At 44.2% G+C, this 24152-nt stretch overlaps 1 protein-coding gene across 1 annotated transcript in view; it reads right to left on the reverse strand.

The window, feature by feature from the left end:
- DHX37 (DEAH-box helicase 37) overlaps positions 1-24152 on the reverse strand; it is a 35796-nt gene that overhangs the window by 3951 nt on the left and 7693 nt on the right. The window contains exons 7-24 of the mRNA XM_058158493.1: positions 23313-23409; positions 22392-22505; positions 21237-21338; positions 20310-20424; positions 18499-18594; positions 17680-17759; positions 17113-17260; positions 15328-15404; positions 12799-13031; positions 11400-11511; positions 10134-10240; positions 6482-6670; positions 5055-5179; positions 4044-4160; positions 3732-3904; positions 2814-2928; positions 2440-2577; positions 614-708 (exon numbers count right to left, since the gene is read on the reverse strand). Coding sequence (XP_058014476.1) covers positions 614-708; positions 2440-2577; positions 2814-2928; positions 3732-3904; positions 4044-4160; positions 5055-5179; positions 6482-6670; positions 10134-10240; positions 11400-11511; positions 12799-13031; positions 15328-15404; positions 17113-17260; positions 17680-17759; positions 18499-18594; positions 20310-20424; positions 21237-21338; positions 22392-22505; positions 23313-23409 — 2233 coding nt within the window. The remainder of the gene's footprint in view (positions 1-613; positions 709-2439; positions 2578-2813; positions 2929-3731; positions 3905-4043; positions 4161-5054; positions 5180-6481; positions 6671-10133; positions 10241-11399; positions 11512-12798; positions 13032-15327; positions 15405-17112; positions 17261-17679; positions 17760-18498; positions 18595-20309; positions 20425-21236; positions 21339-22391; positions 22506-23312; positions 23410-24152) is intronic.

The raw sequence follows: 24152 nt of genomic DNA on the forward strand, positions 1-24152 counted from the left end.
CCTCAGGCTCACATGCTGTGGAGGAGGGGGAGGGGTCTAGCTGCTCCGTTTGCCTGGGCATAGAGCCAGGGCTGGGGCCGGGGGGGTGCTCCCTCCTCTGCAGCCTGCTTGGGCATAGAGCCAGGGCTGGGACCGGGAGGTGCCCCCTCCTCTTCAGCCTGTCTGGGCATGGAGCCAGGACTGGGACCGGGAGGCATACATTCCTCCGTGTTCGGGAGCAGATAAGCAGACCCCGGCTGCGGTGAGAGCGGACAAGACACAACAACGCTTAAAATTCAGTGGAAGTCTGAAACAGCAGACCATGGCAGAGATATGGACAGTCCTCATCTTATGACCATTTATTCAGCAACCACTCAAAAGTTACGATGGTGCTGAAAACTGATTTACGACCAATCCTCACTCTTATGACCGCATTTATGACAGTTGGAGCATCCTGAGGTCACATGATCGCCCATTCCCAGATTCACTTATTGACCGCAGCAGAAAGCTCATAAAATTGGGTGCGATCGTGTGATGACTCACTTAAAAAGGTTGCATCGCTTAGCGACCTAAGTTCTGGTCCCAATTGTGGTGGTAAGTGAGGACTGACTGTAAAGTGACTCAGGCAACTCACCTTTCCTTCCAGGAGAAACCTGGCAAAATGTTTGAAACGATCAAGGCCTTCGGGATAATCTACCTCCACGGCAGGAAGGGGCCAACTAACTCGATCTGTTAGGAAGAGAAGGAAGCTGAGCAAATATACAGGTAGTCCTCGACTTACAACGGTTCATTCAGTGACTTTTTGAAGTTAGAACGGCACAGTTACGATGGTTGCAATGTCCCCGTGGTCACGTGATCAGAATTCAGAATGCTTGGCAACTGGCATGTACTTATGACGGTTGCCATGTCCCGGGGTCACATGATCCCTTTTTGTGACTTTCTGACAAGCCAAGTCAACAGAGAAAGCTGGGTTTAATTAACAACTTAATCGTGGCAGCAAATAGAAATACATACTATTTCCATGGCAAGGAAGATAAAAGCAGGAATGATTATAAATTGATTTATTTTATTCAAAGAGGCAAATATATTCCCATTTGGGTATCACTCCTGGGATTTTGTGCTTGTGATGAAGAAAAAAAGAAATGAAACTCTTAATTGCAAAATTTTTATTTTTCCATAATAATTCCCACAATTTGACCAGTGTACAATACAATCACTTATCCAACGATCAGTCCTATACTCAAATTATACTCAATCAGGGCTGCTCGACTGCCACTCCCCCCTTTAATCCTTTCTTCCCTTCTCATCCTTCTTAAACTTCCCCCACCATCTTCTCCTCGCTTTCCTACTTCCCCTCCTCTTTCCCACTTCTCACTACCATCCTTTCTAACCCTCTATCTTCTCCTTCTTCTCCTCCTCCTATCCTTTCTTCTCCCTCCCTTCTTTCCTCCCTACCCACCTGCCTACCTACTTTCTTCCTTCTTTACTCCTCTTTCCTTACCCTTTCCCTTTGGGAGTGTTTGCCGAGCAGTCCCGACATTACACCATTCCAACTTGTTTAATTCTACCATTATTCCTGAAGAGTTTCATTCCTGAGAAATGAAACTCTTGACTTTGGTTTTGTGGATCAGAAAGATTTGTCCTTATAGAAATGGCTAGTTATATATTCATGTGTAAAAGCAAGTAAGTTGAGGTTGGAGTGTTTTTATCTATGCTAAGAGTCAGTCAATGCCTTTCTTTTTCTTTTTTGTATCTCACACCCGCTTTTCCTAGCTCCTTTTCCTTTCCTTAATTTCCTATTTTTATTTTATTTTTTGTATTTTATATAATAAAACTGGAGCAGTGCGGTGACCTAGAGGTGGAGCTCTCGCCTCACAATCAGGAAGCTGTGAGTTCGATCCTAGGTAGAGGCAGATATTTCTCTCTCTCTCTGGGCACATTATTATTATTATTATTATTTATTAGATTTCTATACCGCCCTTCTCCCGAAGGACTCAGGGCGGTGACATTGAAAATATATCTGCTGAACAAAACTCCACACTGGCGACAGGAAGGGCATCTGGCCACTCAAACACTCTGCTAGCTCCATTCAGTTGCCCAGACTCCACCCTGCAAGGGATTATGGGATCGTTAAACGAAGATGACGATTTTATATAATAAAACAAAATAATAACAATAAAAACAACTTAATCACTACAGGGTTTAGCTTAAGTTGCACCATGGGGCAAAATTCATTTTAACAATTGTCATTAACACAACTGTGTTAACAACACAAATTTTGGCCCGACTTGTGGTTGTAAGTCGAGGACTACCTGCACAATAATACAGAAAGTGGCTGTGAGGCACCCAAGCAGGATTTGCCCAAAGTTAATGGAATCCCAACCAAGCTCGTGTCTTTTTGGTTGCGGACTTTAAGGAGAAAAGAAAGATAATTTATTTCCTGGAGGAAAGCAAACTTACAGAAGATGCTGGGCCTGTGGCAACGGACGTGGCCTGTTTCGGGGCAGTAAAATGGAGGAGGCTCTTCCAGAGGCTTTTCAAAATGGCAGTAGGGGGGCAGGAGAAGAGGGATCCACTCAGGTTCAATCGCCAAAACCCCTTCAGAAGGGACACACAACCCAGAAAATAAAAATTGGGAGAAAGCAGGAGTTTAGCTTGGCTAAAAAGTGACATCATACAAATTATCATTTCCTAAGCCAATATGTTTGCACATTGCCTTCCGATTCTGATTGGAGGGGTATTTTCTCTTTCCTCTGGTTTAGATTCTTTTCTTAAAAAAATATTTTTTTAAAAAAAAACAGAAGGCAAGGAAGGGAAAACAGGTGCCTGCTCACCTTTCATGTACATCTTGGTGGTTTCAACAATTTCCTGATACACCACAAACTCCGGGAGCTGCTTAAACAGGATGGAATTGGGGTGGATGAAGACCGGATCGTCCAGCAATGGTGTCTAGTTGGGGGTGGGTGGGGGGAAGGGTAGAGGGCAGATATAGGAAAATAATTAACTCTCATCTAGTGCAAACCAACACAACCGCATCTACGCAGCTAAAAGTCCTCTGTAAAGATTTTGTGACATTTTACAACAATATTATCTACTGAATATATAATATTAGTTTATGATACCTATTAGTAAACCAGCAATAATTACGCATAACATACAAGGAATGTTTTCCTTCCTTCCTTCCTCTATTCCTTTTTTATTTTCCTTCCTTCCCTCTCTCCCCTATTCCTCCCTCTATCCTTCCCTCCCTCCCTCTAATCCTTCCTCCCTCTAGTCTCTTTCCTCCCATCCTTCCATTATTTCTTTCATTCCCTCCCCTATTCCTTCTTCCACTTTCTTGCATTCATTCTTTTTTCTTCCTTCCTTCCCTTATTCTTTTCTTCCTTCTTTTCTTCCTCTTCCTTCCTTCCCTTCCTTTCTTCCTTCCCCTATTCCTTCCTCTATACTTTCATTCTTTTGCCTTCCATCCTCCCTCCCATATTCCTTCCTCCCTCTATTCTTTTATTCATCTTCCTTCCTTCCTTCCTTCCTTCCTTCCTTCCTTCCTTCCTTCCTTCCTTCCTTCCTTCCTTCCTTCCTTCCTTCCTTCCTTCTTGTAATTTTTTAACTTGTTTTCTCTACTTTTAAAGATGGCTTCAATTACATTTGCATGTGTTTCAACACACTGAGTTGTTCTGTTTACTTTTTTTCTTGTACGTAAAATTCCAGAAAGAGCAAACTGCTGGCACTAGAAAGGGGTCCAAGAGGCAAACCTTGTAGCCATTTTTCCACTTCTCGTCAAGGAGTTCCTCCGCCTGGATCCTTCGGGCGACGTGATCTCCCAGACCGGCCAGGACTATCTGTCTTAAGAAAATGACCTGTTCTTCCGTGGGGGGCTTCATCTGAGGGTCAACAAACAGCTCTGCACCAGGGCAAACAGCATTCACTGGGAAGGGAACATAGACACCCACACATGTACCGAGATTGTGAGAATCCAGAGATAGAAGGAGGTGGCCCCACCTGAATGACGCTCCCGCGACAAGGAAGAGCAGATCCCAGTGAAGAGAGCAGATGTGGAGTTTTACCTGCCGTGGTGAGCTGCCCACGCAACCGCCGGATTTCCACCATGGCCTTGTAGCGCAGGCCGTTGGTGCTGCAGAAATGAGGAGTGCATCCTGCATATTCACAAGCGCCCACAGCTCCTGGAATAACAGAATAACAGCATCCCACTGTCAGGAAATTGCTCCTTAGTTCTAGGCTACTTATGTCCTTGATTAATTTCCACCTGTTGCTTATTGTCCTGCCTTCAGGGGCTTTGGAAGATGGGATGGGATGGGATGGGATGTGCTGAGATGCAATGGAATAAGAATAGGAGTAGGAATGAAAACAGAAGAGAAGAGGAGGGGAGGGGAGGAGAGAGAAGGGAGAAAAGGGAAGGGAAGGGAGGGGAGGGGAGGGGAGAGAAGAGGAGAAGAGAAGAAAAGGACCTTGGAGGTCTTGTAGTCCAAGCCCCTGCTCAAGCAGAAACCGTTTACCACTTCAGACAAATGGTTATCCAACCTCTTCTTAAAAACTTCTAGTGTTGGAGCACCCATAACTTTTAGAGGCAGGTCTGATTAATTGTTTAACTGATCGTTACAATTAACAGGAAATTTCTCCTTAGCTCTAGGTTCCTTCTCTCCTTGATTAGTTTCCATCCATTGCTTCTTCTCCTGCCTTCAGGTGCTTTGGAGAATAGCTTGACTCCCTCTTTTTTGGGGCAGCCCCTCAAATATTGGAACACTGCTCTCGTGTCATCATTAATCTTTCTTTTCATTAAACTTGAACCCAATTCCAGCAACTGTTCTTTATATGTTTTAGCCTCCAGTCCCCTAATCCTCTTTGTTGCTCTTCTCTGCACACTTTCTAGAGTCTCAACATCTTTTTTACATCATGGTGACTAAAACTGGATGCAGTATTTCAAGTGTGGTCTTACCAAGGCATTATAAAGTGGTGATAACCCTTCACGTGATTGTGGTCTCTCCTCTGTGGTGGAAACCCCTAACCCCATGAAAGTTTCTAGCCCCCAACCCAACCAACAAGTAGATCAGTTTTACCAAGCATCACCATGAGATCTCCCAGCTTCTGAGAAGGTCCTTGGCCAGCCCAAATCCTTTGCATCTGTGCCACATGGGCTCTCTTCCCTTTGATGTTCTCCTGCTCTTCTTCATTCAGGGAAGGCCTGCATGAAAAAAATGAATGGAGGGGAACTGGAAGCGTCACGCTGAGACTGGCTGGAAAATAGCAGGCTCTGATGAGCCTTGCAAAAATCCAGACAAACCGCTGTCAGGGGGTTCTTCGGACCGGATCTGTCTTGTAGGGATGGTGAAGAAGGAGGCACCTTGGATGACCAAGAGGAACAGGCAAGTTCCTCTGAGGTTGGAAGAAACACTTTGATCTGGCGGCAGGGGAGGTGGCCATTATGTCCATCATGAAGCTGGCAACTGGAATAAGATTTGTGCAGGAGCGGTCTTTTGGACAGAGTATTGGTATCAGGTGAGTGGTTGGCCAACTCACAGGTAAAAAAGAAGCATTTTAAAATTTTCAAAAGAAGTCCTGGTGAGGAAATACCAGCTAATTGGCACTGGGGAATGTTAATGGAGGGAGAAGAACAAACTGGATGTTAAAACACTAAAGCCCAGAACGGAGCACGGTTTTTGGATTGGAAATTGGATTTGGAGATATTAAAATTATTATAAGAAAAAGTAAAGATAATGAAATGAAATAAGATTAAAATAGGAGGTTAGAGCAGATGGTAATATTGATTATATATTAAATATTAAATAGAGATGAAAAATAAAAAGAATATTATGGCAGAAATTGAAATATAAATTATATTTGGGAAATATATATCTTATAAGCTGTAAATTTTGACTCGGTCAATACTCTGTTCAGAAAAAATGTACTGTTTGTATGTTTGTTTTTTTAAAAAAGAAAAAAATAATTTTAAAAAATGAATAAATGAAGGATTCAATCAAACAAACAGTTCATCGTGCAGGCTACGGAAATGTCCCTAGATCAGGGTCTGCAAAAATCGGCAATTTTTGGACAGAGGACACAGATAAACCTCCAAGTCCTTCAACAACCCTCTAAAAGGATGCAAATGACCAGCTGTCTGCAAGGAATATAAATCCTTCCATTCCCCACCATCCAGCCAGAGCTGAAGAAGCTTCTTGGATGAGAAGCGAAACATTTTCAAACGAAAACCAGAAAGTCCAGTTGCCTCTTGAAAAAGCACCTTTGGGTCCTAAAATGAGGCGAAAGTCACTTGCTTAGCAACGGGAATTATGGACTCAACTGTGGTCATTAAGTTGAGGACTGCCTATACTGAATTTTTTGTTAGGCCCTCGAGTCAGTCTTGATTCTTCCAAATCCATGGATAAATTTTGAGGGATGTTTGTTTAACCCTCAAACCAGATTGGAGCCTATAAAACCATTGACCAGCAACAGGCTCAGTTTCTCAGTAGTCCCGCCCTGGCTTTACCTGTTGAAATCTTCAAACAGCTCCCTCACTGTCAAGGCCGAGACTAAGGCAATGATGTACGGCAGGCAGTGGTGCTGTTGGCTCAAGGCGAGCATCTTGGCATAACGTGGGGCTACCGGAAAGGAGGCCATGAGGACACCCAAAGGGCTGATGGGACAGCTGAACTTGGCTTCCTGCAGCTTTTCCAACCTGGAAGAAGGGAACAAGGAAATTTGGAAGGGAGGGAAGGAAGGAAGGAAGGTTGTTAAACAAATGAAAGACAAGTCAAGGATCATCGTTCAACCAAGTGCTAAAAAAATGGACTACCTCCCACCTTCTCAATGTTCAATCCTTTCTTTTGAAGAATTAAATTCTTCAAAATGTTAATTCTAAATTAAAATTTAGAATTTTAGTTTAGAATATTAATTCTAAACTAATACAACCCTGGGTTGTATAAACAGAGGCATAGAATCAAGATCACGTGAAGTATTAGTGACACTTTATAAAACCCTAGTAAGGCCACACCTGGAATGCTGCAACCAATTTTTGGTCCCCATATTACAAAAAAGATATTGAGACTTTGGAAAAAGTTGAGAGAAGAGCAACCAAGATGATCAAAGGCCTGGAGACTAAAACATACAAAGAACGGCTGCAGGATTTGGGTTTGGCCAGCCTAGAGAAAAGAAGAATTAGGGGGTGACATGATAGTATTTGAGGGGAGACTAGTCCTGAACTTACAAGCGTTTGTTTGGCAACTGCTTAAGTTACAGTGGCACTACAAAAAGGGACTTACAATCGGTCCTCACACTTATGACTGTTGTGGCATGCCACAGTCGCACAATTAAAATTCAGGGGCTTGGCATGGATTTACAATGGCTACAGCATCCCAGGATTGCCAATTGCAACCTTCCCAGCCAGCTTCTGGGCAGGAAGGCAGGACAAGAAACAATGGATGGAAACTAATCAAGGAGAGAGACAATCTGGAATTAAGGAGGAACTTCCTAACAGTGAGGACAATTAACCAGTGGAACAGCTGGCCTTCAGAAATTGTGGGCACCCCATCACTGGAGGGTTTTAAGAGTCTGGACTGCCACTTGTCTGAGATTGTATAGGTTCTCCTGGTTATTATTATTATTATTATTATTGTTTCGATTTCTATACCGCCCTTCTCCCAAAGGACTCAGGGCGGTTTACAGTCAAAGTAAAATCAATTAATACAAAGGAAAATTTAGAGTTGGTTGAAGAACTTAAAACCAATAAAACCCCTTGTTAAAACCCCACTAGGCCAGGTTGAACAGAGGGCTGGACTAGAAGACCACCAAGGTCCCTTCCAGCTCATTCATTCTGTTGTTCTAATCTAAATCATCTCTTGGTATGTTTCTGGGATCCTTGGTGCTCTCTGAGCTTGATGGCTTTCTTGCAGATGCTTCATTACCAAACAAGGGAACCTCATCACAGTATTGATGACTACCTAGTAAGATCATGAAAAGTCTGCAAGAAAACCATCAAGCTCAGAGAGCACCAAGGACCCCCTCGTTTCAATCCTGAGTTACAAATATTCTCTTCTACAATTAACTTTTAATCAGCGTGTGGTCATACTTTCTTGAAAAGCATGAAGTGTCCTGGGAGAGTTATTCCAACTTAAAGAGAAAACTGCAACTTTAGATGGGGGGTGGGGGGTGGGGTTTGACCCACTAAAATACAGGTAGTCCTCAGTTTACGACCACAATTGAGCTCAACATTTATGTTAAGTGAGAAATTGGTCAAGAGAACTTTGCCCGATTTTACGACTTTTCTCTGCCACTGTTAAGTGAATCATTGCAGTTCTTAAATTAGTCACACAGTTGTTAATTGATTCTGGGTTGTTGTTTTTTTTTGTTTTTTTTTTGCATTTATATCCCGCCCTTCTCCGAAGACTCAGGGCGGCTTACACTATGTCAAGCAATAGTCTTCATCCATTTGTATACTATATACAAAGTCAACTTATTGCCCCCCCAACAATCTGGGTCCTCATTTTACCTACCTTATAAAGGATGGAAGGCTGAGTCAACCTTGGGCCTGGTGGGACTTGAACCTGCAATATTGCAAGCAGTTGCTGTTTATAATAGGCTGCATTAGCCTGTTGCACCACCAGAGGTTTCCTCATTGGCTGCAGCCGTCATAAGTGTGAGTCAATTGTCAAGCATCTGAATGCAAATCAGGTGACCATGGGGATGCTGCGACCCCCGGTAAGTGTGAAAAATTGTCATAACTCACTTTTTTCAGCGCCTTTGTAGCTTTGACCGATCACTAAATGAACTGTTATAAGTCAAGAACTACCTGTATCGTTTGGTGAAATTATATCCTAATTGATTCAACAAGGTCAGCCACTCCACACAAGGACACATCAGACTCAGGACCTTAGCTTAAAACATACTTATTTAATTGCGCAGGACTGAGTTAGATTTTAAATTTATGGATTTTAAATTGGGTTTTATTTCTATATTTTTAATTATTGGGCTTTTAGAATAAGTTTTTTAATTGTTTTTATATTGTATTTATGTGTTTTTTAAGTGCCTGTAAACCGCCCTGAGTCCTTCGGGAGATAGGGCGGTATATAAATATGATCAAATAAATAAATAAATAAATAAATAAATAAATAAATGGACCTCTCCCAATGGGTCAGATGTTGGACTTATGCAAAGGTAGATTCACAAACTGCATTTGTGTTCTGATCTAGGCTTCCTTAGAAAGTATAAAGCACAATCTTAGTCCTGACAAACCACTTTTATTGATATGGCTGTGAATTATTGTCATTCCCAGTGCGAAAGGCTTCTCAAACAGTCTTTCAGGGGAATGCTTATAAACACCCACCTTATCTCCCTTGGAATGTTGCCAGAGAACTAATTGCCACAAGCAGGGCAAGGCCAAACTTAGCACAGAGTCAAACAGAACTTTTCCAGAGCTTTTAATGACTTTTAATGAACTTCCCCCTGGTTTACGTCAAATACCTGACCTTCGGATTTTTCGCCGCGAACTGAAAACTTATCTGTTTGTTCGTGCGGGGCTTTCTTAAACTGTTGAGTTTTAAATTTTAAATTTCTTTTTAGTTTAACTTGGGGTCTTTTAGATTTTTAACTATTTTAATTTCGGCCACACTGTATAATAAGTTTTTAAAATTTATTTTAATTGTACATTGTTTCTTTTTTACTTTGGCTGTACACCGCCCTGAGTCCTTCAGGAGAAGGGCGGTTTATAAATCTAATAAAATAAATAAATAAATAAATAAATAATAGATGAACTAATTGCTTCCTGCAAAAGCTCACATCCCGTTTGCTCTTCATTTATGTCTTATGGGAGGGGCCAATCATCTCCAAGCCTTACTCCCAAGTTGATCCTGTTTTCTTAATTGTTTCTATCTTCTGGCAGCTCTGCGCATGCACGCACTGGGAACAGGCTCATGATGTTCTTCTGCCTCACTGATGTCAGACTCCGGGATTCTGAAGGCAGCAAAGAACTACCAGATGGGTTTGGCCCGCTCTCTGCCTCCAACTCAGAGCCCTCATCAGAGCCTTCCCCAGACTCCAGGACTGGCCCATTTTCCTCCCCAACCCCACACTGTCTGAATCTGCTGGCCCCTGGCAGGCCACAACAATTTGTTCAAAGTTATTTTAGTCCCTTTCGTCTTTCATACCTTCCAGATGTGACAGGAGCCTTCAAGGCACCGAGGGCAATTAGCAATTCCTCCGCGGCCTTCAGGGCATCGGTGGACGGAGGGGTAGGAAATGGGAAGTTGATTACCTACCGAGAGGAAAGAGACAATGGATGAGATGGAGAGATACATGCAGTGGAGTTGGGATGGTATGAGGGAAGGGCCTTGGGAGATGGGAGGAAGAGGGGCTCCCTGACGAACGATTTCAGCCTCACAAGAGATAATTCCCTTTTTAAAAAATATAATGAACAAAAGCTAGGAAGGAGATTGACCAAACTGAATGCAGGCAGTCCTTGACTTACGACCACAATTGGGACTGGAACTTACATCGCTAAGTGAGCCATGCCTGATTTTATGACCTTTTTTTGGCTATGATTGTTAAGCAAATCAGAACACAACAGAATCGGAAGGGACCCAAGCGGAAGACCCTATATACCATTCCAAACGAGTGGCTGTTCAGTCTCTTCTTTAAAACTTCCAGTGTTGGAGCACCCACAGCCTCTGGAGGCAAGTTGTTCCACTGGTTAACTGTTCTCACTGTCAGGAAATCTCGCCTTAGTTCCAGGTTGGATCTCTCACTGATTACTTCCCATCCATTGCTTCTTGTCCTGCCTTCAAGGGCTTTGGAGGATAGGATAGGATGGGATTGGATGCGCTGAGATGCAATGGAATAGGAATAGGAATTGGAATTGGAAGGGAATGAAGGGAAGAAAAGTAAGGGAAGGGAAGGGAAGGGAAGAGAAAGGAACCTTGGAGGTCTTCTAGTTTAGCCCCCTATTCAAGCAGGAAATCCTATACCATTCCAGACAAGTGGCTGTCCGGTCTCTTAAAAACTTCCAGTGTTGGAACATTCACAACTTCTGAAGGCAACTTCTGTTCCACTGATTAATCATTCTCACTGTCAGGAAATTCTCCTCAATTCCAGGTTGCTTCTCTCCTTGATTATAGTTCCCACCCATTGTTTCTAATCTTGCCTTTGGAAAATTCCTCTTTTTTCATGAATCATATGGCTGTTAAGTGAATCTTGCATTTGTCAAGTTAACCCAGCTTTTCCTATCGACTTTGGGCTCTGGAAAGGTTGCACCCAGGATCTATGCTGTTATTTTGATCACATGATCATGGGGATGCTGCAATGGTTTTAAGCACAACAACCAGTCACAAATTTATGGGGACAGTGTAACTTCAATAGGAAAGGTTGTAAGTCAAGGACTACCTATCAAGGAAGTGCCTAAAAAATGGGACTCCCACCTTCTCGATGTTCAACGCTTTCATTTGCAGAATTAAATCGTCCACAGGTCGCCTGGTGATCTCGGGAGCTGAGAACTGTTCAAAATCAGTGAACACAGCCGAAGAATACAGCCTGGGACACAAAAAATGAGCAATGGAGATCAAAACAATCCTTGGGAAAAAAAAAAATCAACAACCAGTGGCTAACAAACATCTGTTTTTAAAGAACTGTGCTAATTTATTTTTTATTTATTTATTTTTCGTATTTTTATACCGCCCTGTCTCCCTAGGGACTCAGGGCGGTTTACAGGCAGATAAAAAATACATATAAATACAAAATAAAACATCAATTAAAATTAATCAATTAACTTATTCCAAATAGCCGAATAATTAAAAATAACAGTATATATAATAAAACCCATTAAAACCAGTTTAAATTTAAAATCTAAAATCTAATCCAGTCCTGCGCAGATGAACAGATGAGTCTTAAGCTCGCGGCGAAAGGTTCAGAGGTCCGGAAGTTGACGAAGTCCTGGGGGAAGCTCCCCTTGTTGTGTTCAAAAAAAAATCAAGATGATTTAGGATTGTGATGATGTTGTAGCTCAGGGTGGAACAGTGGGGTCCTTGGTGGTCTCTGAGCTTGGTGGTTTTCTTGCAGACGTTTCATGACCCGACTAGGTAACATCATCAGTGCTAGGAGGGAGTGGGGTTTTCTCTGTTGCTGTGTCACCCAAGGTCACGTGATCACCCTTTGCGACCTTCTGATAAGCAAAATTAACAGGGAAGCCAGATTCCCTTAACAACTGGGACAAAAGGGCCGCGGTGTGGCTCAGGCTGTAAGAAGCCTGTTATTAAAACACAGCTGCCTGCAATTACTGCAGGTTCAAGTCCCACCAGGCCCAAGGTTGACTCAGCCTTCCATCCTTTATAAGGTAGGTAAAATGAGGACCCAGATTGTTGGGGGCAATAAGTTGACTTTGTATATAAATATACAAATAGGATGAAGACTATTGCTTGACATAGTGTAAACCACCCTGAGTCTTCGGAGAAGGGCGGGATATAAATGTAAACAAAAAAAAACAAAACACCTATGGTTGTAAAATGGGGCAAAACTCACTTAACAAATGTCTCACCTAGCAACATAAATTTTGGGCCCAATTGTGGACGACTACCTGTAGTACCAGACCAACAATGAAGCAATAAAAACAGGAGATTTCCCATCAACACAGACAGAGCAAACCATTAGTATATAAAAAAATAAGGGGAAATTCCACTCCCTTCTAGCACTGATGATGTTACCTAGTTGGGTCATGAAATATCCACAAGAAAACCACCAAGTTCAGAGCTCACCAACGACGCCACATTCCTGATTTTCAGGTCTGTAAAGGGGGGGGGGGAAACCCCAAACCAGTTAGCTGACCTGTAGCAGTGGCCTGGCTCCGTTCGGCCCGCTCGGCCCGCCCGCTGGTTGGCCGAAGCTTGGGACGTCCACATAACCTTGAAGGACGAGATGCCGGTGACTTTGTCATAGAACCGTTTCTTGACCTTCCCGCAATCAACCACGTATCTGATGCCCGGGATGGTTAGAGAGGTCTCTGCCACGTTGGTGGCCACGACGCACAGCCTGGTCCCAGGTGGAGGCGGCCTGAAAACCTGAGAAGGGGGCAGTTTTCAATGGATGAGAAAAAAGAACCATTTCACCAAAGACAAGAGAACGAAGTCTACTAGTCACTCCTTCTACAAGGAGAATTTGCAGTGAAGTTCTCAAGGTCAGGTGTTGTGTTTTGCCCGCTCTCACCGCAGCCGGGGTCTGCTTATCTGCTTCCGAACGCTGAAGAATGTCCTCCCGGCCCCAGCCCTGGCTCCATGCCCAGACAGGCTGAAGAAGAGCAAGTATCTCCAGCCCCCAGCTCTGGCTCCATGCCCAGGCAAACGGAGCAACTAGAGCCCTCCCCCTCCTCCACAGCATGTGAGCCTGAGGGAGGTCAATTACCAACAGCTGCCGACTGGAGTGACCCTCGCGTCGGAAGACTTGATAGACGGAGGCAACAGAAGGAAGGGAGGGGCAGGCCTGGATAAGTGCTGAGTCATGGAGCCACACCCCATGGCCTATATAAAGGATCTGCTTTCTGGCATTCTCTGAGTCAGGCAAAGTCTAAACATATCTTGCTGAAGTCACTTTCTGGTCTCCTGCCTGCCCTGAGGACTTTGCTAGGACTTTGGGCAGAGCTGCAGAGGCACGCCTGATTCGGATTTCCCTGACCCGGCCGTCAGCGGAGGAGTGGGACACGACATCAGGGTTCCAAGTAACAGCCCCAGCGAAATCAACCTCCGAGGCTTGCAATTCCTCAAAGCTAACTTTTATTAGAGATGTCATATTGGCACATCTGGGAAAACCCGAATCTGAGAGCTTCTGGGTTTTCCTCACCCAAAAGAAAGTTCAACACCTTGCCCACTTCTCCCACATGTCCACCACAGCTCCAATCAGTTCCTTCGCGTACAGAAGACAACCTCCGGCTTTCTTCTTTGCACAGCGATTGGACACCATGGCCTTGAACTTCTCTGCAAAGTTTTATGGCTAATTCTACTTCACTCATGCAATTCCCCCCTCCCAACTTCCCATGGTAGGATTGTGGCAGGCCTGAATCCCGAAGGCACCATGGCTTCCAGGCCTGACATTCTATGCTGGGAGAGCTCTAGGCTTCCTGCCAGCCATGCCCTATTTCAGAGGTGGGATTCACTTACCTTCCCTACTGGTTCGCAAATGTGAGCGCGTGCGCCTCCTCTGCACATGAGCACGGCCTTCCATGCATGCTTTGTTCATGAATTACGTCTGGGCGAGTGGGCGGAGCCTCCCGCAGTCACCACCACCGGTTCGTCCAAACCGGACAGAACCAGCTAAATCCCACCACTACTCTATTTGTAAAGACTCCATTACTGGGGTGGAATATGATCTGGCTTCCACCTTGCCTTTGCTTGTCAGAAGAGTGCAAAAGGTGAACACACGACCCCAGGACAATGCAATTTTTACAGAGGCACAACTGAGAGCGTTTTAACAAACTGCACCTGTTTGTTTTGGTGGCCGCAGTGCCTCAGATAGAAAGACCATTCAGAGAGTGGTGAGGACAGCAGAGAAGACTATAGGATGCTCACTTCCTGTTATTCAGGATACTGCTTATAAGCACTATGTGCTTAGAGCTCGAAGCATTGTTAGAGGCCCCACACACCCACTTCGTGGACTGTTCCTGTTGCTCCCCTCTGGGAGGGAGGCTCCAAAGTATTTCTATAGCAGGACTACCAGATTCTATAACAGCTTTGTTCCCTATGCCATCCATCTGGTAAACTCACAAGATTCGTTTTTCTTGCCATGTACATGTATACATTCGAATTAGACGGGGTTGTTTTTACATGTCATATAATAAAGTGGGTATATATTATTCATTCATTCAGTCAGTCAGTCATGTTTATGTAGTTTAGGTTAGAGCTGGAGGCCCCTTGAGAGCTACATGCAACAAAATTTCATTTTAAGGTACGCCGATTAGTGCACGTTCAAAGGGACAATAAAGTTATTCCAAGTCTAGAAATGTTCGTAAGTACCTACAGCTTTTCTGAACATACCCAGATGTGGTATTCAGCTGGTTCGGGTGAACCGGTAGTGCCAATGATCTGTTGGCCCCGTCCATCTGCGCCCGCTCTAGCCTGTCCTTTATTTCCTGCTTTGTAGCTCATCTCAATCGTGCGGCACAGCTGATTTCCCCCCCACCCCCTGTCACTGTTCTGCTTATCATTGCTGACTTGGAAGGTAAGCAGCTGAGCTTCTAAATGCTCCATTTTCAGTGCTGCTTACAAGCACCTTAGGCGTGCGCACACTCACCAAACCGCTTGTTAAACTAGCAGCATCCCACCACTGAACGTACCCCAACGTTCTTACAGGGGTATTTAATCTTACCTTGGCTTGCTTTTCAGGAGCCAGCAAAGAGTAGAGAGGAAGAACATAAAGGGGGTGGGAAGAATCCGGTTTTTCACCTGCATTCAAATTATAAACAGCAAAAAAATAAAAATAAAAAAAAAATCTAAGTGCTGAAAAGATTAGCCTGCTAATTAGCGTTTAAGATTAGCGTTCCAGAAAACCCCTCTTGCAGAAAAGACTCCGAAACCAACATCTTTCAAAGTTCTTTTACTAGCACAGGTAAACTGGCATAGTTGGAGGAAAATTGAAACTGGGGGTTCGGGTTCCTCCCTCCGTAATACAAACCCCAAAATCTCCACCCTCATGACCCCTCTGCCGGTCACATGTTCCAATCCTCAACCGTCCCATGTCGAAGCATCACTCCAGCCACTTCTTCTCCAGATGCGAACCCAACCTGATCTTGACCAGCAGAAAATGTTATTATGTCTAATCATCCCTTGCACTACCACCCTCCTCCCCTCCTTTCCCACAGAGGAGAATTGTGGCAGCGCATGGAAGCCTTCGGCCTAGTATGGCTTCCAAAGCTGACAGCTAGGTTATTAGTACTATCATCTGTATTTTCAAGACACAGTAAGACTTCTGCTATTTTTTAAACTATTTGATTATTAACCTTATGTGTTTTTGTTCTAATTGCTTGCCCCTGTGAATTCTCAAGAAATAAGGCAGTATAAAAATATAAATAAAAATATAACCAGTAAATAAATACGTTTCAATATGTTTTTCAAAATTAGAGCTAAGAGGCAGGGAAAGAAGAAAAGCAGCCATGTATTTTTCTGGCAGCTTCATGAGAACTAATCTCTTTGTGACTTTATTTAGGAAATGTATTGACCATAAATCTAACAGAGTGGTTACTTTAAAAATAGGGATACTCAACCTTAAAAAAAGATCTCCCGCTATTAAAGAAAGACCAACGTCTTCGAGGAGGTGATATAATAAGGTGCTAACTTTAACATTCGTGGTTTGTTGAATAAGCCAGGGTTTGTTTTCCTATGTTAATATGAAGGCAAGCTCTGTCCATAAAATAGGGAAAAAAAGAGGCTGCATCAGATGTTGCCTCGTCTTATTATGGCTCAATACAATGTTACTCAGGCTAATGTGGTTTGATTGGCTAACCATGATTAAAAATCTCTGGTCTTCTGTGCAAACTCGGCCAACTTTCAAAGTGTTGTGGTCCGCCAGGCTCAGATGATGAGGAGGTTGGGGAGGAACTTGGGCCAGTTCTGGAGACTGGGGGAGGCTCTGATGGATGCTCTGAGCTGTCCAACATTTCCCAGCCACTAGAGAGGCAGCTGCCTTTGGAGACTGATATGAGTTAGGAGAAAGAACAGCTGGGGCCTATTCCAGAGGCAAGAATGTGCAGAACTGTTAGGAGAGGTGAGCAATGGAGGACAAGGAGTCGACTCCGGAAGCAAACACAAGTGGACGCTGAATGGCCCCTCCCTGGATGGGGAATAAATAGAAGGAAAGGGGAGCGGTAGTCATAGGAGACAACAGTTCATATTTCTGGAGATTTTGCTCATTGTGTTTCGTGTATCAAAGACTGCTTGCCAGAACTTCATTTGCAGCCTTTCGGCTGGGAGCTCTATTGCAAGGAACTGATAAGGTCTGTTACTGAAGTTAACTCCTTGAAGGACTCTTGCCTGGACTTTCCAGTGGGTGAAAGCAATTAATTCACAAGAGGTAAATGAAGAGGTTTTTTTCCTGACAAGGAGTCCGTTTCTTGCTTCTGCTGGGTCAGAATACAAAGGATGGGAAAGGACAAACCTCCTTGCAGACACCCTTCGCCCAGATCAAGGTCAAGATCCGAACCAGCTGAGTTCGCTCCTTCGTCGTCTTCTGCGGCCTCTCGGTCTTCGTCTCCTTCATCAGTTGGCAGAATGGAATAATTGTCCAGATCAATTTTGGGCAGGGCCTAGAAAGAAAGAGAAAAAAGCCCCAACCACTTCAAAGACTCGACATCCTTCTCGATTTAAAATTTAGAAGGCATTTGGGAGAATCTTGAGACCTGTTTGAAAAGTATGAAAACATCCAATCATCTAAAGCAAGAAGGTAAATCAGATTCTTATCATTTAGTAGATAGAGGGTACCTAGGAGATGAATGTGCAAAACTAAGATATTGTGGGGGATCCTTTTTAAGAAGGAGCAAATATAGTTTGTCCTTGACTTATAATCATTTATTTAGTGCCCAAAATTATAACAGCAGTGAAAAAAGTGACTTACAACTGGTTCTTGCACCTGTAACTTTTGCAGCGTATAAATGGTAACATGATCAAAATTTGGGCTTTGGCCACCAGCCTGCATTTATGACAGAGGCAGGAAAATTTAGCTTACTTGAGGAGCATGCTTCTTTTTCTGTCTGGATTTCTTAAACCTTCTGATGGCTTCTATGGAATTGTCCTCATCTTCAGAGCCTACAAAGAGCAAAGCCACATCTTTCTCAATCAGGACTATAAAATGTTAGTAGAACTTCCAGAAATCACCAGCTAGAATTCCCAGAATTCCCCAGGCAACATATGGACTTTATCACCTAGAATTCCCCAGGTGACATGGACGGACTTCAACTTCCAGAATTCCCCAGGCAACATACGGACTTTATCACCTAGAATTCCCCAGGGAACATGGGGAACGAATTTCAAATCCCAGAATTCCCCAGGTAGTCCATCCATTCTGGCTGGGGAATTATGGGAGGTGAAGCCCTCCCCTCTTAAAGTGGCCAGAAACAGCTCCAGAGTGAATGATTCAAAAAGCCAATTTAAGAGAGTGATGAACAGGGCCAGAACTTCCTGATGGGGGTCCACATATCACTGGAAATCAGGGTCACCTCAGAGAGATGAAAAAAATGGAGTAAATCAATTCTCCCAAGACTACAGCTAATCTAAGACTTAAAACAGTTCTACCTGTGCTCTACAGAAAAATGTAGAGCACAGGTAAATAACCTGGTGCCCTTCCCGATGCTTGAATTTACACCTCCCACAATCCCTTGCCCAAGTTAACATCCAAAACCTCTAAATGGCCCCAGGTCGCCCCATCCCAGATCAGAGATGAAACAGCTGTGCTCTCAAGGGACAATTGTCCTTTTTTCGCATTGCTGTTTGAGGAAACCTTAAATAGGAGGACGACAGGAATAAACTTTAAGAATGCAAAACTTACCTGGGGTTGCATTTTTGCAAAAAGGGAAGGACTTCCTTAACCTCCGACACAGAGAATGGACTTCGGCCTGTCCGGTTAAGAACACCAAAATGCCCCCTGCAAAAGGGAAGGAAGGAAGGAAGGACGGCATTTTAAACTGGATCACCCCAGAGAAAGTTGCAAAGACTGTGTCATGCCCCCCCCCCGTCGGCAGCTCCGTTGGCCTTGAGAGGAAACTGGGGAAGGGCAGAGTCAGTCCAGGCAAGGCTCTTTGGAATTAGTAAGGCCTGCAGGCCGGGAGGAGAGGCAGAGCTCAGATGAGAGCAACAACCACCCCCTCCTGATGCAAGGCCATGAGCGAGGAGAATGCCCCGCCCAGCTTCACCAGGCATTTAAGGAGACTTAAGGAGATGCTGCGGGGAGAGGCATTTGTTGGGAACAAACCCTGAGTTCCTGAAGTGTTGTGTGCCGACGTTTGAACCTGCCAAGAGTCCTGGCATTCCTTATTGGTGTTCTGGACTAATTATCTGGATCTTTTGCTCCCTGAACTCCTTGCTTGGCTCTTGTTTTGGCAAATACATTTGGGATTTATTGCCCTGCAGCCTTGGTGCAGTCAGGGCTGGGCTGGACTGGACTAATCACAGCCAGAAGCTACTTGAGGTCTGTGTGGCGGTTTGTTCTCACTCCGCTCTGGGACTTGCCAGAAACATGAGAGCATTTGGGGAGCTCTGGAGCAATAAAGGGGCGGTTTGAACTGCCAGCTGTTTATGTGCCGTGCTCTGGGTCATCACAGAGCGCAGAACATCCGTCTCTTCAAAAAATGAAAACCTCCTGCTGCCTTTGCAGAATATTGAAATATTTAAATGCAGAAAGACTGGCTGGTGATGATGAGGGTAGGCATCTATATATATATATATATATATAAATATGAAAAATAAATAAATAAATAAATAAATCTAGCTTGGTGAGCCTGCTTTGGGGAAGAAGCAGAGAGATCTATGGGTAGTCAGAACTTTAAAGGGAATATTTGTAGTTCAGAGTTAAAGTGAGGCGTCCTTGGTGTTTCTTGCAGACCTTCCATGACCCAACTAGGTAACATCATCAGTGATAGAAGGGAGTGGAGTGTGTGGAGGAAGAGGAGGAGGACTATAGGGTCCTTGGTGTCCTCTGAGCTTGGTTGATTTCTCGCAGATGTTTCATGACCCAACTAGGTAACATCATCAGTTTTAAAAGGGAGAGGGGTGTGTGGAGTAAAGGATGAGGAAGAAGAAGAGGAGAACTGTGGGGGTTTTGGTGCTCTCTGAGTTTGCTGGTTTGCCTGCAGACCTTTCATGGCCCAACTGGGTAACATTATCAGTGGTAGCAGGGTGCACTGATGATGTTACCTAGTTGAGTAATTTAAAGCAAGAAAATAAGCAAGCTCGGAGAGCTCCGAGGACTCCTTGGTTAGAACTTCACTGCAACTCCATCAGGGAATTACATACTGCTGCTATTTACTGAATGCTTTGTAAAATTCAATTGTAGATATCTCTTCAGACAACTGAGTGGTACTGGTGGCCTAGAGGTGGAACTCTCGCCTCACAATCAAGAGGCTGTGAGTTCAATCTTAGGTAGAGGCAGATATTTCTCTCTCTGGGCATGATGAAAATATATCTGCTGAACTAAACTCCGCATTGGCGACAGGAAGGGCATCCGGCCATTCAAACACTCAGCTCCATTCAGTTGCCCAGACTCCACCCCTGCAAAGGATTATGGGGGTTGTTAAAAGAGGCTGATGATGATCTCTTCAGGTAACTGGTTTTTTTCCCCCCCTTTTTACTCAGCCCGCTGACCTGGAGGAAGCATTCGGTGAATTTTGCAGACTTTCCGGAAACATTCCGCGCTGTAATCTTCCAATGGGGTCCTCTTGTTGAAATGAATGGTGACTGGAAACTGCCTCGCATCCACCTGACCCAGAAAAGATCACATGTAAACAAAAAAATAAAAAAAACACATGCTGAATTGCAAGAAGACAGCGAAACAGTGGTCTGAACCCAGATTTAAATCAACATTATCAGAAGGTTCTGGATTAAATTACCACCCAGTTCCTTTGGGTTTTTTGTTTTTTTTTTCAGAATAAAAGCCTGCTATTTATTTTACAGTTCACGTAAACATGATCTATAATTATAATATAGGTAGTCCTTGACTTATGACCACAACAGAGCCCCATGGATAAGCAAGTGAAGCGAACTTTGCCCCATTTTAGGGCCTTTCCTGCCACAGTTGTTAAGTTGAATCACTGCACCTGTTTAACAGTGAGTCACATGGTTGTTAGGTGAATCACGGCTTGCCCATTGACTTTGCTCGGTTGGAAGGTCACAAAAGGGGACGCTAGCAACCGTCATAAATAGGAGCCAATCACCAAGCATCCAAATTTTGATGATGTGACCATGGGGAAGCTGCAACGGTCATCAATGTGAAAAACAGCTGTCCCATTTTTCCAGGCCGTTGTGACTTTGAACGGTCACTAAATGAACCATTGCAACTCGAGGGCTTCCTGCATAACACCAAGGAATATCAAATCGTTGCCTGCTAAACTCAACTTAATTTTATCTTCACCAAACTAAAGGCTCAGTTAAAACTGGGAAGGCTTTGGAGCGAGACTGGCAGAAAGAGGGTTGCATTGAAGCAGAATTTGGAAAGGAAGCCCGAACAAAATGTTCAAAAATCTCATTTATTTTTCCTAACCCTCCACTCAACCGCACCCACTCCTTTTTCACCTGGATAACCGGAGCTGGAACTGGAAAAAGTTTTTGGTTAGCGGTGAAATCCTCGACTCGCAGCGTCGCAGACATGATGATCAGTTTCAATGGCTGCCCTTTCTGACAAACAAAGGAGAAACAAAACGTTCAAAGGTTGGGTTTTCGTGAATTCAGAATTAAAGATTAGAAAGATTTTGGGGGGAGGGAGTAACAAGAGGAGGAAGGCAAGGTGTACATGTAGAAGCAGCTTTCCCTTAAATCCGGCAAACGGTTTTAGCTGCCTTTTAGCTTGCTTGAAGGCAGGTGGGGTTTTTTTATAATAAGAGTTGGAAAGGGACTTTGTAGGTCATCTAGTCCAACCCCTCCTGCCCAAGCAGGAGATCCTACACCCCTGATGGCGAACACGCGAGCCATCACCCCAGCTCAGCTCCACCGTGTGTGTGCCTACCACTGGCCAGCTGGTTTTTGGGTCTCTGCCGCACACGTGCGGGGCACATGCAAAAGATGCACATGCATGCGTGGGGTGCGGGGGTCGTGTGCACATGTGCTGGGACTCACGCATATGCAGGGAGGGGCACATGCAGGGAGTCGGGAAATTGTGCAGGGAGTTGCACGCGCATGCACAGGGGTCAGGTTGCACGTGGATTGGATTATGGGTACACGCATGTGCACTGCCCCGTGTGCACTTTTGGCACACGACAAGAAGGTTCGCCATCACTGCCCTACACCAAAGCTGACAGATGGCTGTCCAGTCTCTTCTTGAAAGCCTCCAGTGATGAAGCTTCCACAACTTCCAAAGGCAGCTTCTGTTCCACAGGTTGATTGTTCTCACTGTCAGAAAGTTCCTCCTCATTTCTAGGTTGAATCTCTCCTTGTTCAGTCTCCCTCCATTATTCCTTGTCTGGCCGTCAGGTGCTTTGAAAAATAGTTTGACCCCTTCCTCCTCTCTGTGGCAGCCCCTCAAATATTGAAAGGCTGCAATCATGTCTCCCTGGTCCTTCTCTTCACTAGACTAGCCAGGCCCAGTTCCTGCAACCGTTCATCGTCTGTTTTAGCCTCCAGTCCCCTCATCATCCTGGTTGCTCTTCTCTGCACTTTTTCTAGAGTCTCAACATCTTGAGCTCGGCGTGGAAACCCTGCCTACCTTGAATGAATCCTTTCTTTCTGCTTTACCTTAGCTCGAAGAGGCACAATGCGAGATAAAAGACCGATTAAGATGTCGGTATAGACGCTCCTCTCATGGGCTTCGTCCAGAATTATGACGTGGTACTTGGATAACAAAAAATCCTGAAACAAAATTAAGAGTTGGAAGAGTTTCAGTTCAGTTTGCCAGGTTCGTGAACTGGGATTCAACAGCGATGAGTGTCTCGGGCTCAAATCCAAACCATCGTGCCTTGCAAGGATACCGTTGGGCAACAATTACTGGTAGTCCTTGACTTACAATAGTTCGTTTAGTGACTGGTTGGAGTTACGAAGGCATTGAAAAAAAGTGGTCCCTGCACTTATGATTGTGTCAGTCAGCATCCCCAGGACCATGTGCTCCCAATTTAGGCACTTGGCAGCTGTCATGTATTTATAAAGGTTGCCTTGTCCTGGGGTCAGGTGATTGCCATGCAATTTTTGCCAGCTAGCTTCTGCTAAGCAAAGTCAATGGGCAAAGCTGGATTCGCTTAATGACCATGTGATTCACTTAACAACTGTGGTCATCTGTTTAAAAAAAGTTGCAAAATTGGACGTGATTCGCTTAACAACCCCCTGGCTTAGCAATGGAAATTCTGGCTCCGATTGTGGTCATAAGTCAAGGACTATTTGCAACAGTATTGGAAATTTCAAGGCATTTTAAGAAGAAATGAAAGAAATAATTCGAGAGTTGAAGTCTACAAGTCTTAAACTGGCTGAGGAATTCTGGGAGTTGAAGTCTGCAAGTCTTAAGCTGGTAGAGGAATTTTGGAAGTTGAAGTCTACAAGTCTTAAAACATGCCAAGGTTAGAGAGCCCTGTGCTAAAGCGAGAAAATGTTCCGCATGTATGCGCATTCTCCTAAAATCAATTTCCACCTCACATTTCAAAAGAGGAAAGTATAAAAAGTCCTGACCTTCTGGATTTCTTTCAACAGCACACCATCCGTCATGAACTTCATTTTCGTCTCCTTTGTCACGTTCCCCTCATAACGGATTTGGTAGGAAATCACACTGGGACAGAGAATGTGGAAACCATGTTGAGGTTGTCAGATTCCCCTCACAACACACAAAACTGAGATGATACCATTTAAACCCATCAAGTTGGGACACCCATCTCACTGGATGAAGTTTGGGCAAATGTAAACGGCAAATACTAGTAAATCCTTAAAAGACATTAGGCTCATGATCTGCAAACATTGTCTGCTTTCAAAACCTCAGAGAATGCATTTGATTGGATCGAGTTAATCAAAATACTAACAATAGCAATAGCCCTTAGACTTATACAGTATGCCATTTCATAATGCTTTACAACCCTCTCTAAGCGGTTTACAGAGTCATCATATAATCTGGGTCCTCATTTTACCCACCTTGGAAGGATGGAAGGCTGAGTCAACCTTGAGTCTGGTGAGATTTGAACTGCTGGCAGTGGGCAGAGTTAGGAAGGAAGGAAGGAAAGAAGGAAGGAGAAAAGGAAGACTAGCAATATCCCTTAGACTTATAAGCCACTTCATAATGCTTTACAGCCCTCTCTAAGCGGTTTAGAGTGTCAGCATCTTGCCCCCAACAATCTGGGTCCTCATTTTACTGACCTCGGAAGTATGGAAGGCTGAGTCAACCTTGAGACGGTCAGGATCAAACTGCCGAACTGCTGGCAACTGGCAGTTAGCAGAAGTAGCCTGCAGTACTGCATTTTAGATGCCAGAACTTGCAATGTTTCTGTTTCAACAGAATTCCGCCCCGCCCCCCCCAATAGT

The sequence above is a fragment of the Ahaetulla prasina genome, chromosome 15 (assembly GCF_028640845.1).
Source record: "Ahaetulla prasina isolate Xishuangbanna chromosome 15, ASM2864084v1, whole genome shotgun sequence".
Lineage (NCBI taxonomy): Eukaryota > Metazoa > Chordata > Lepidosauria > Squamata > Colubridae > Ahaetulla > Ahaetulla prasina.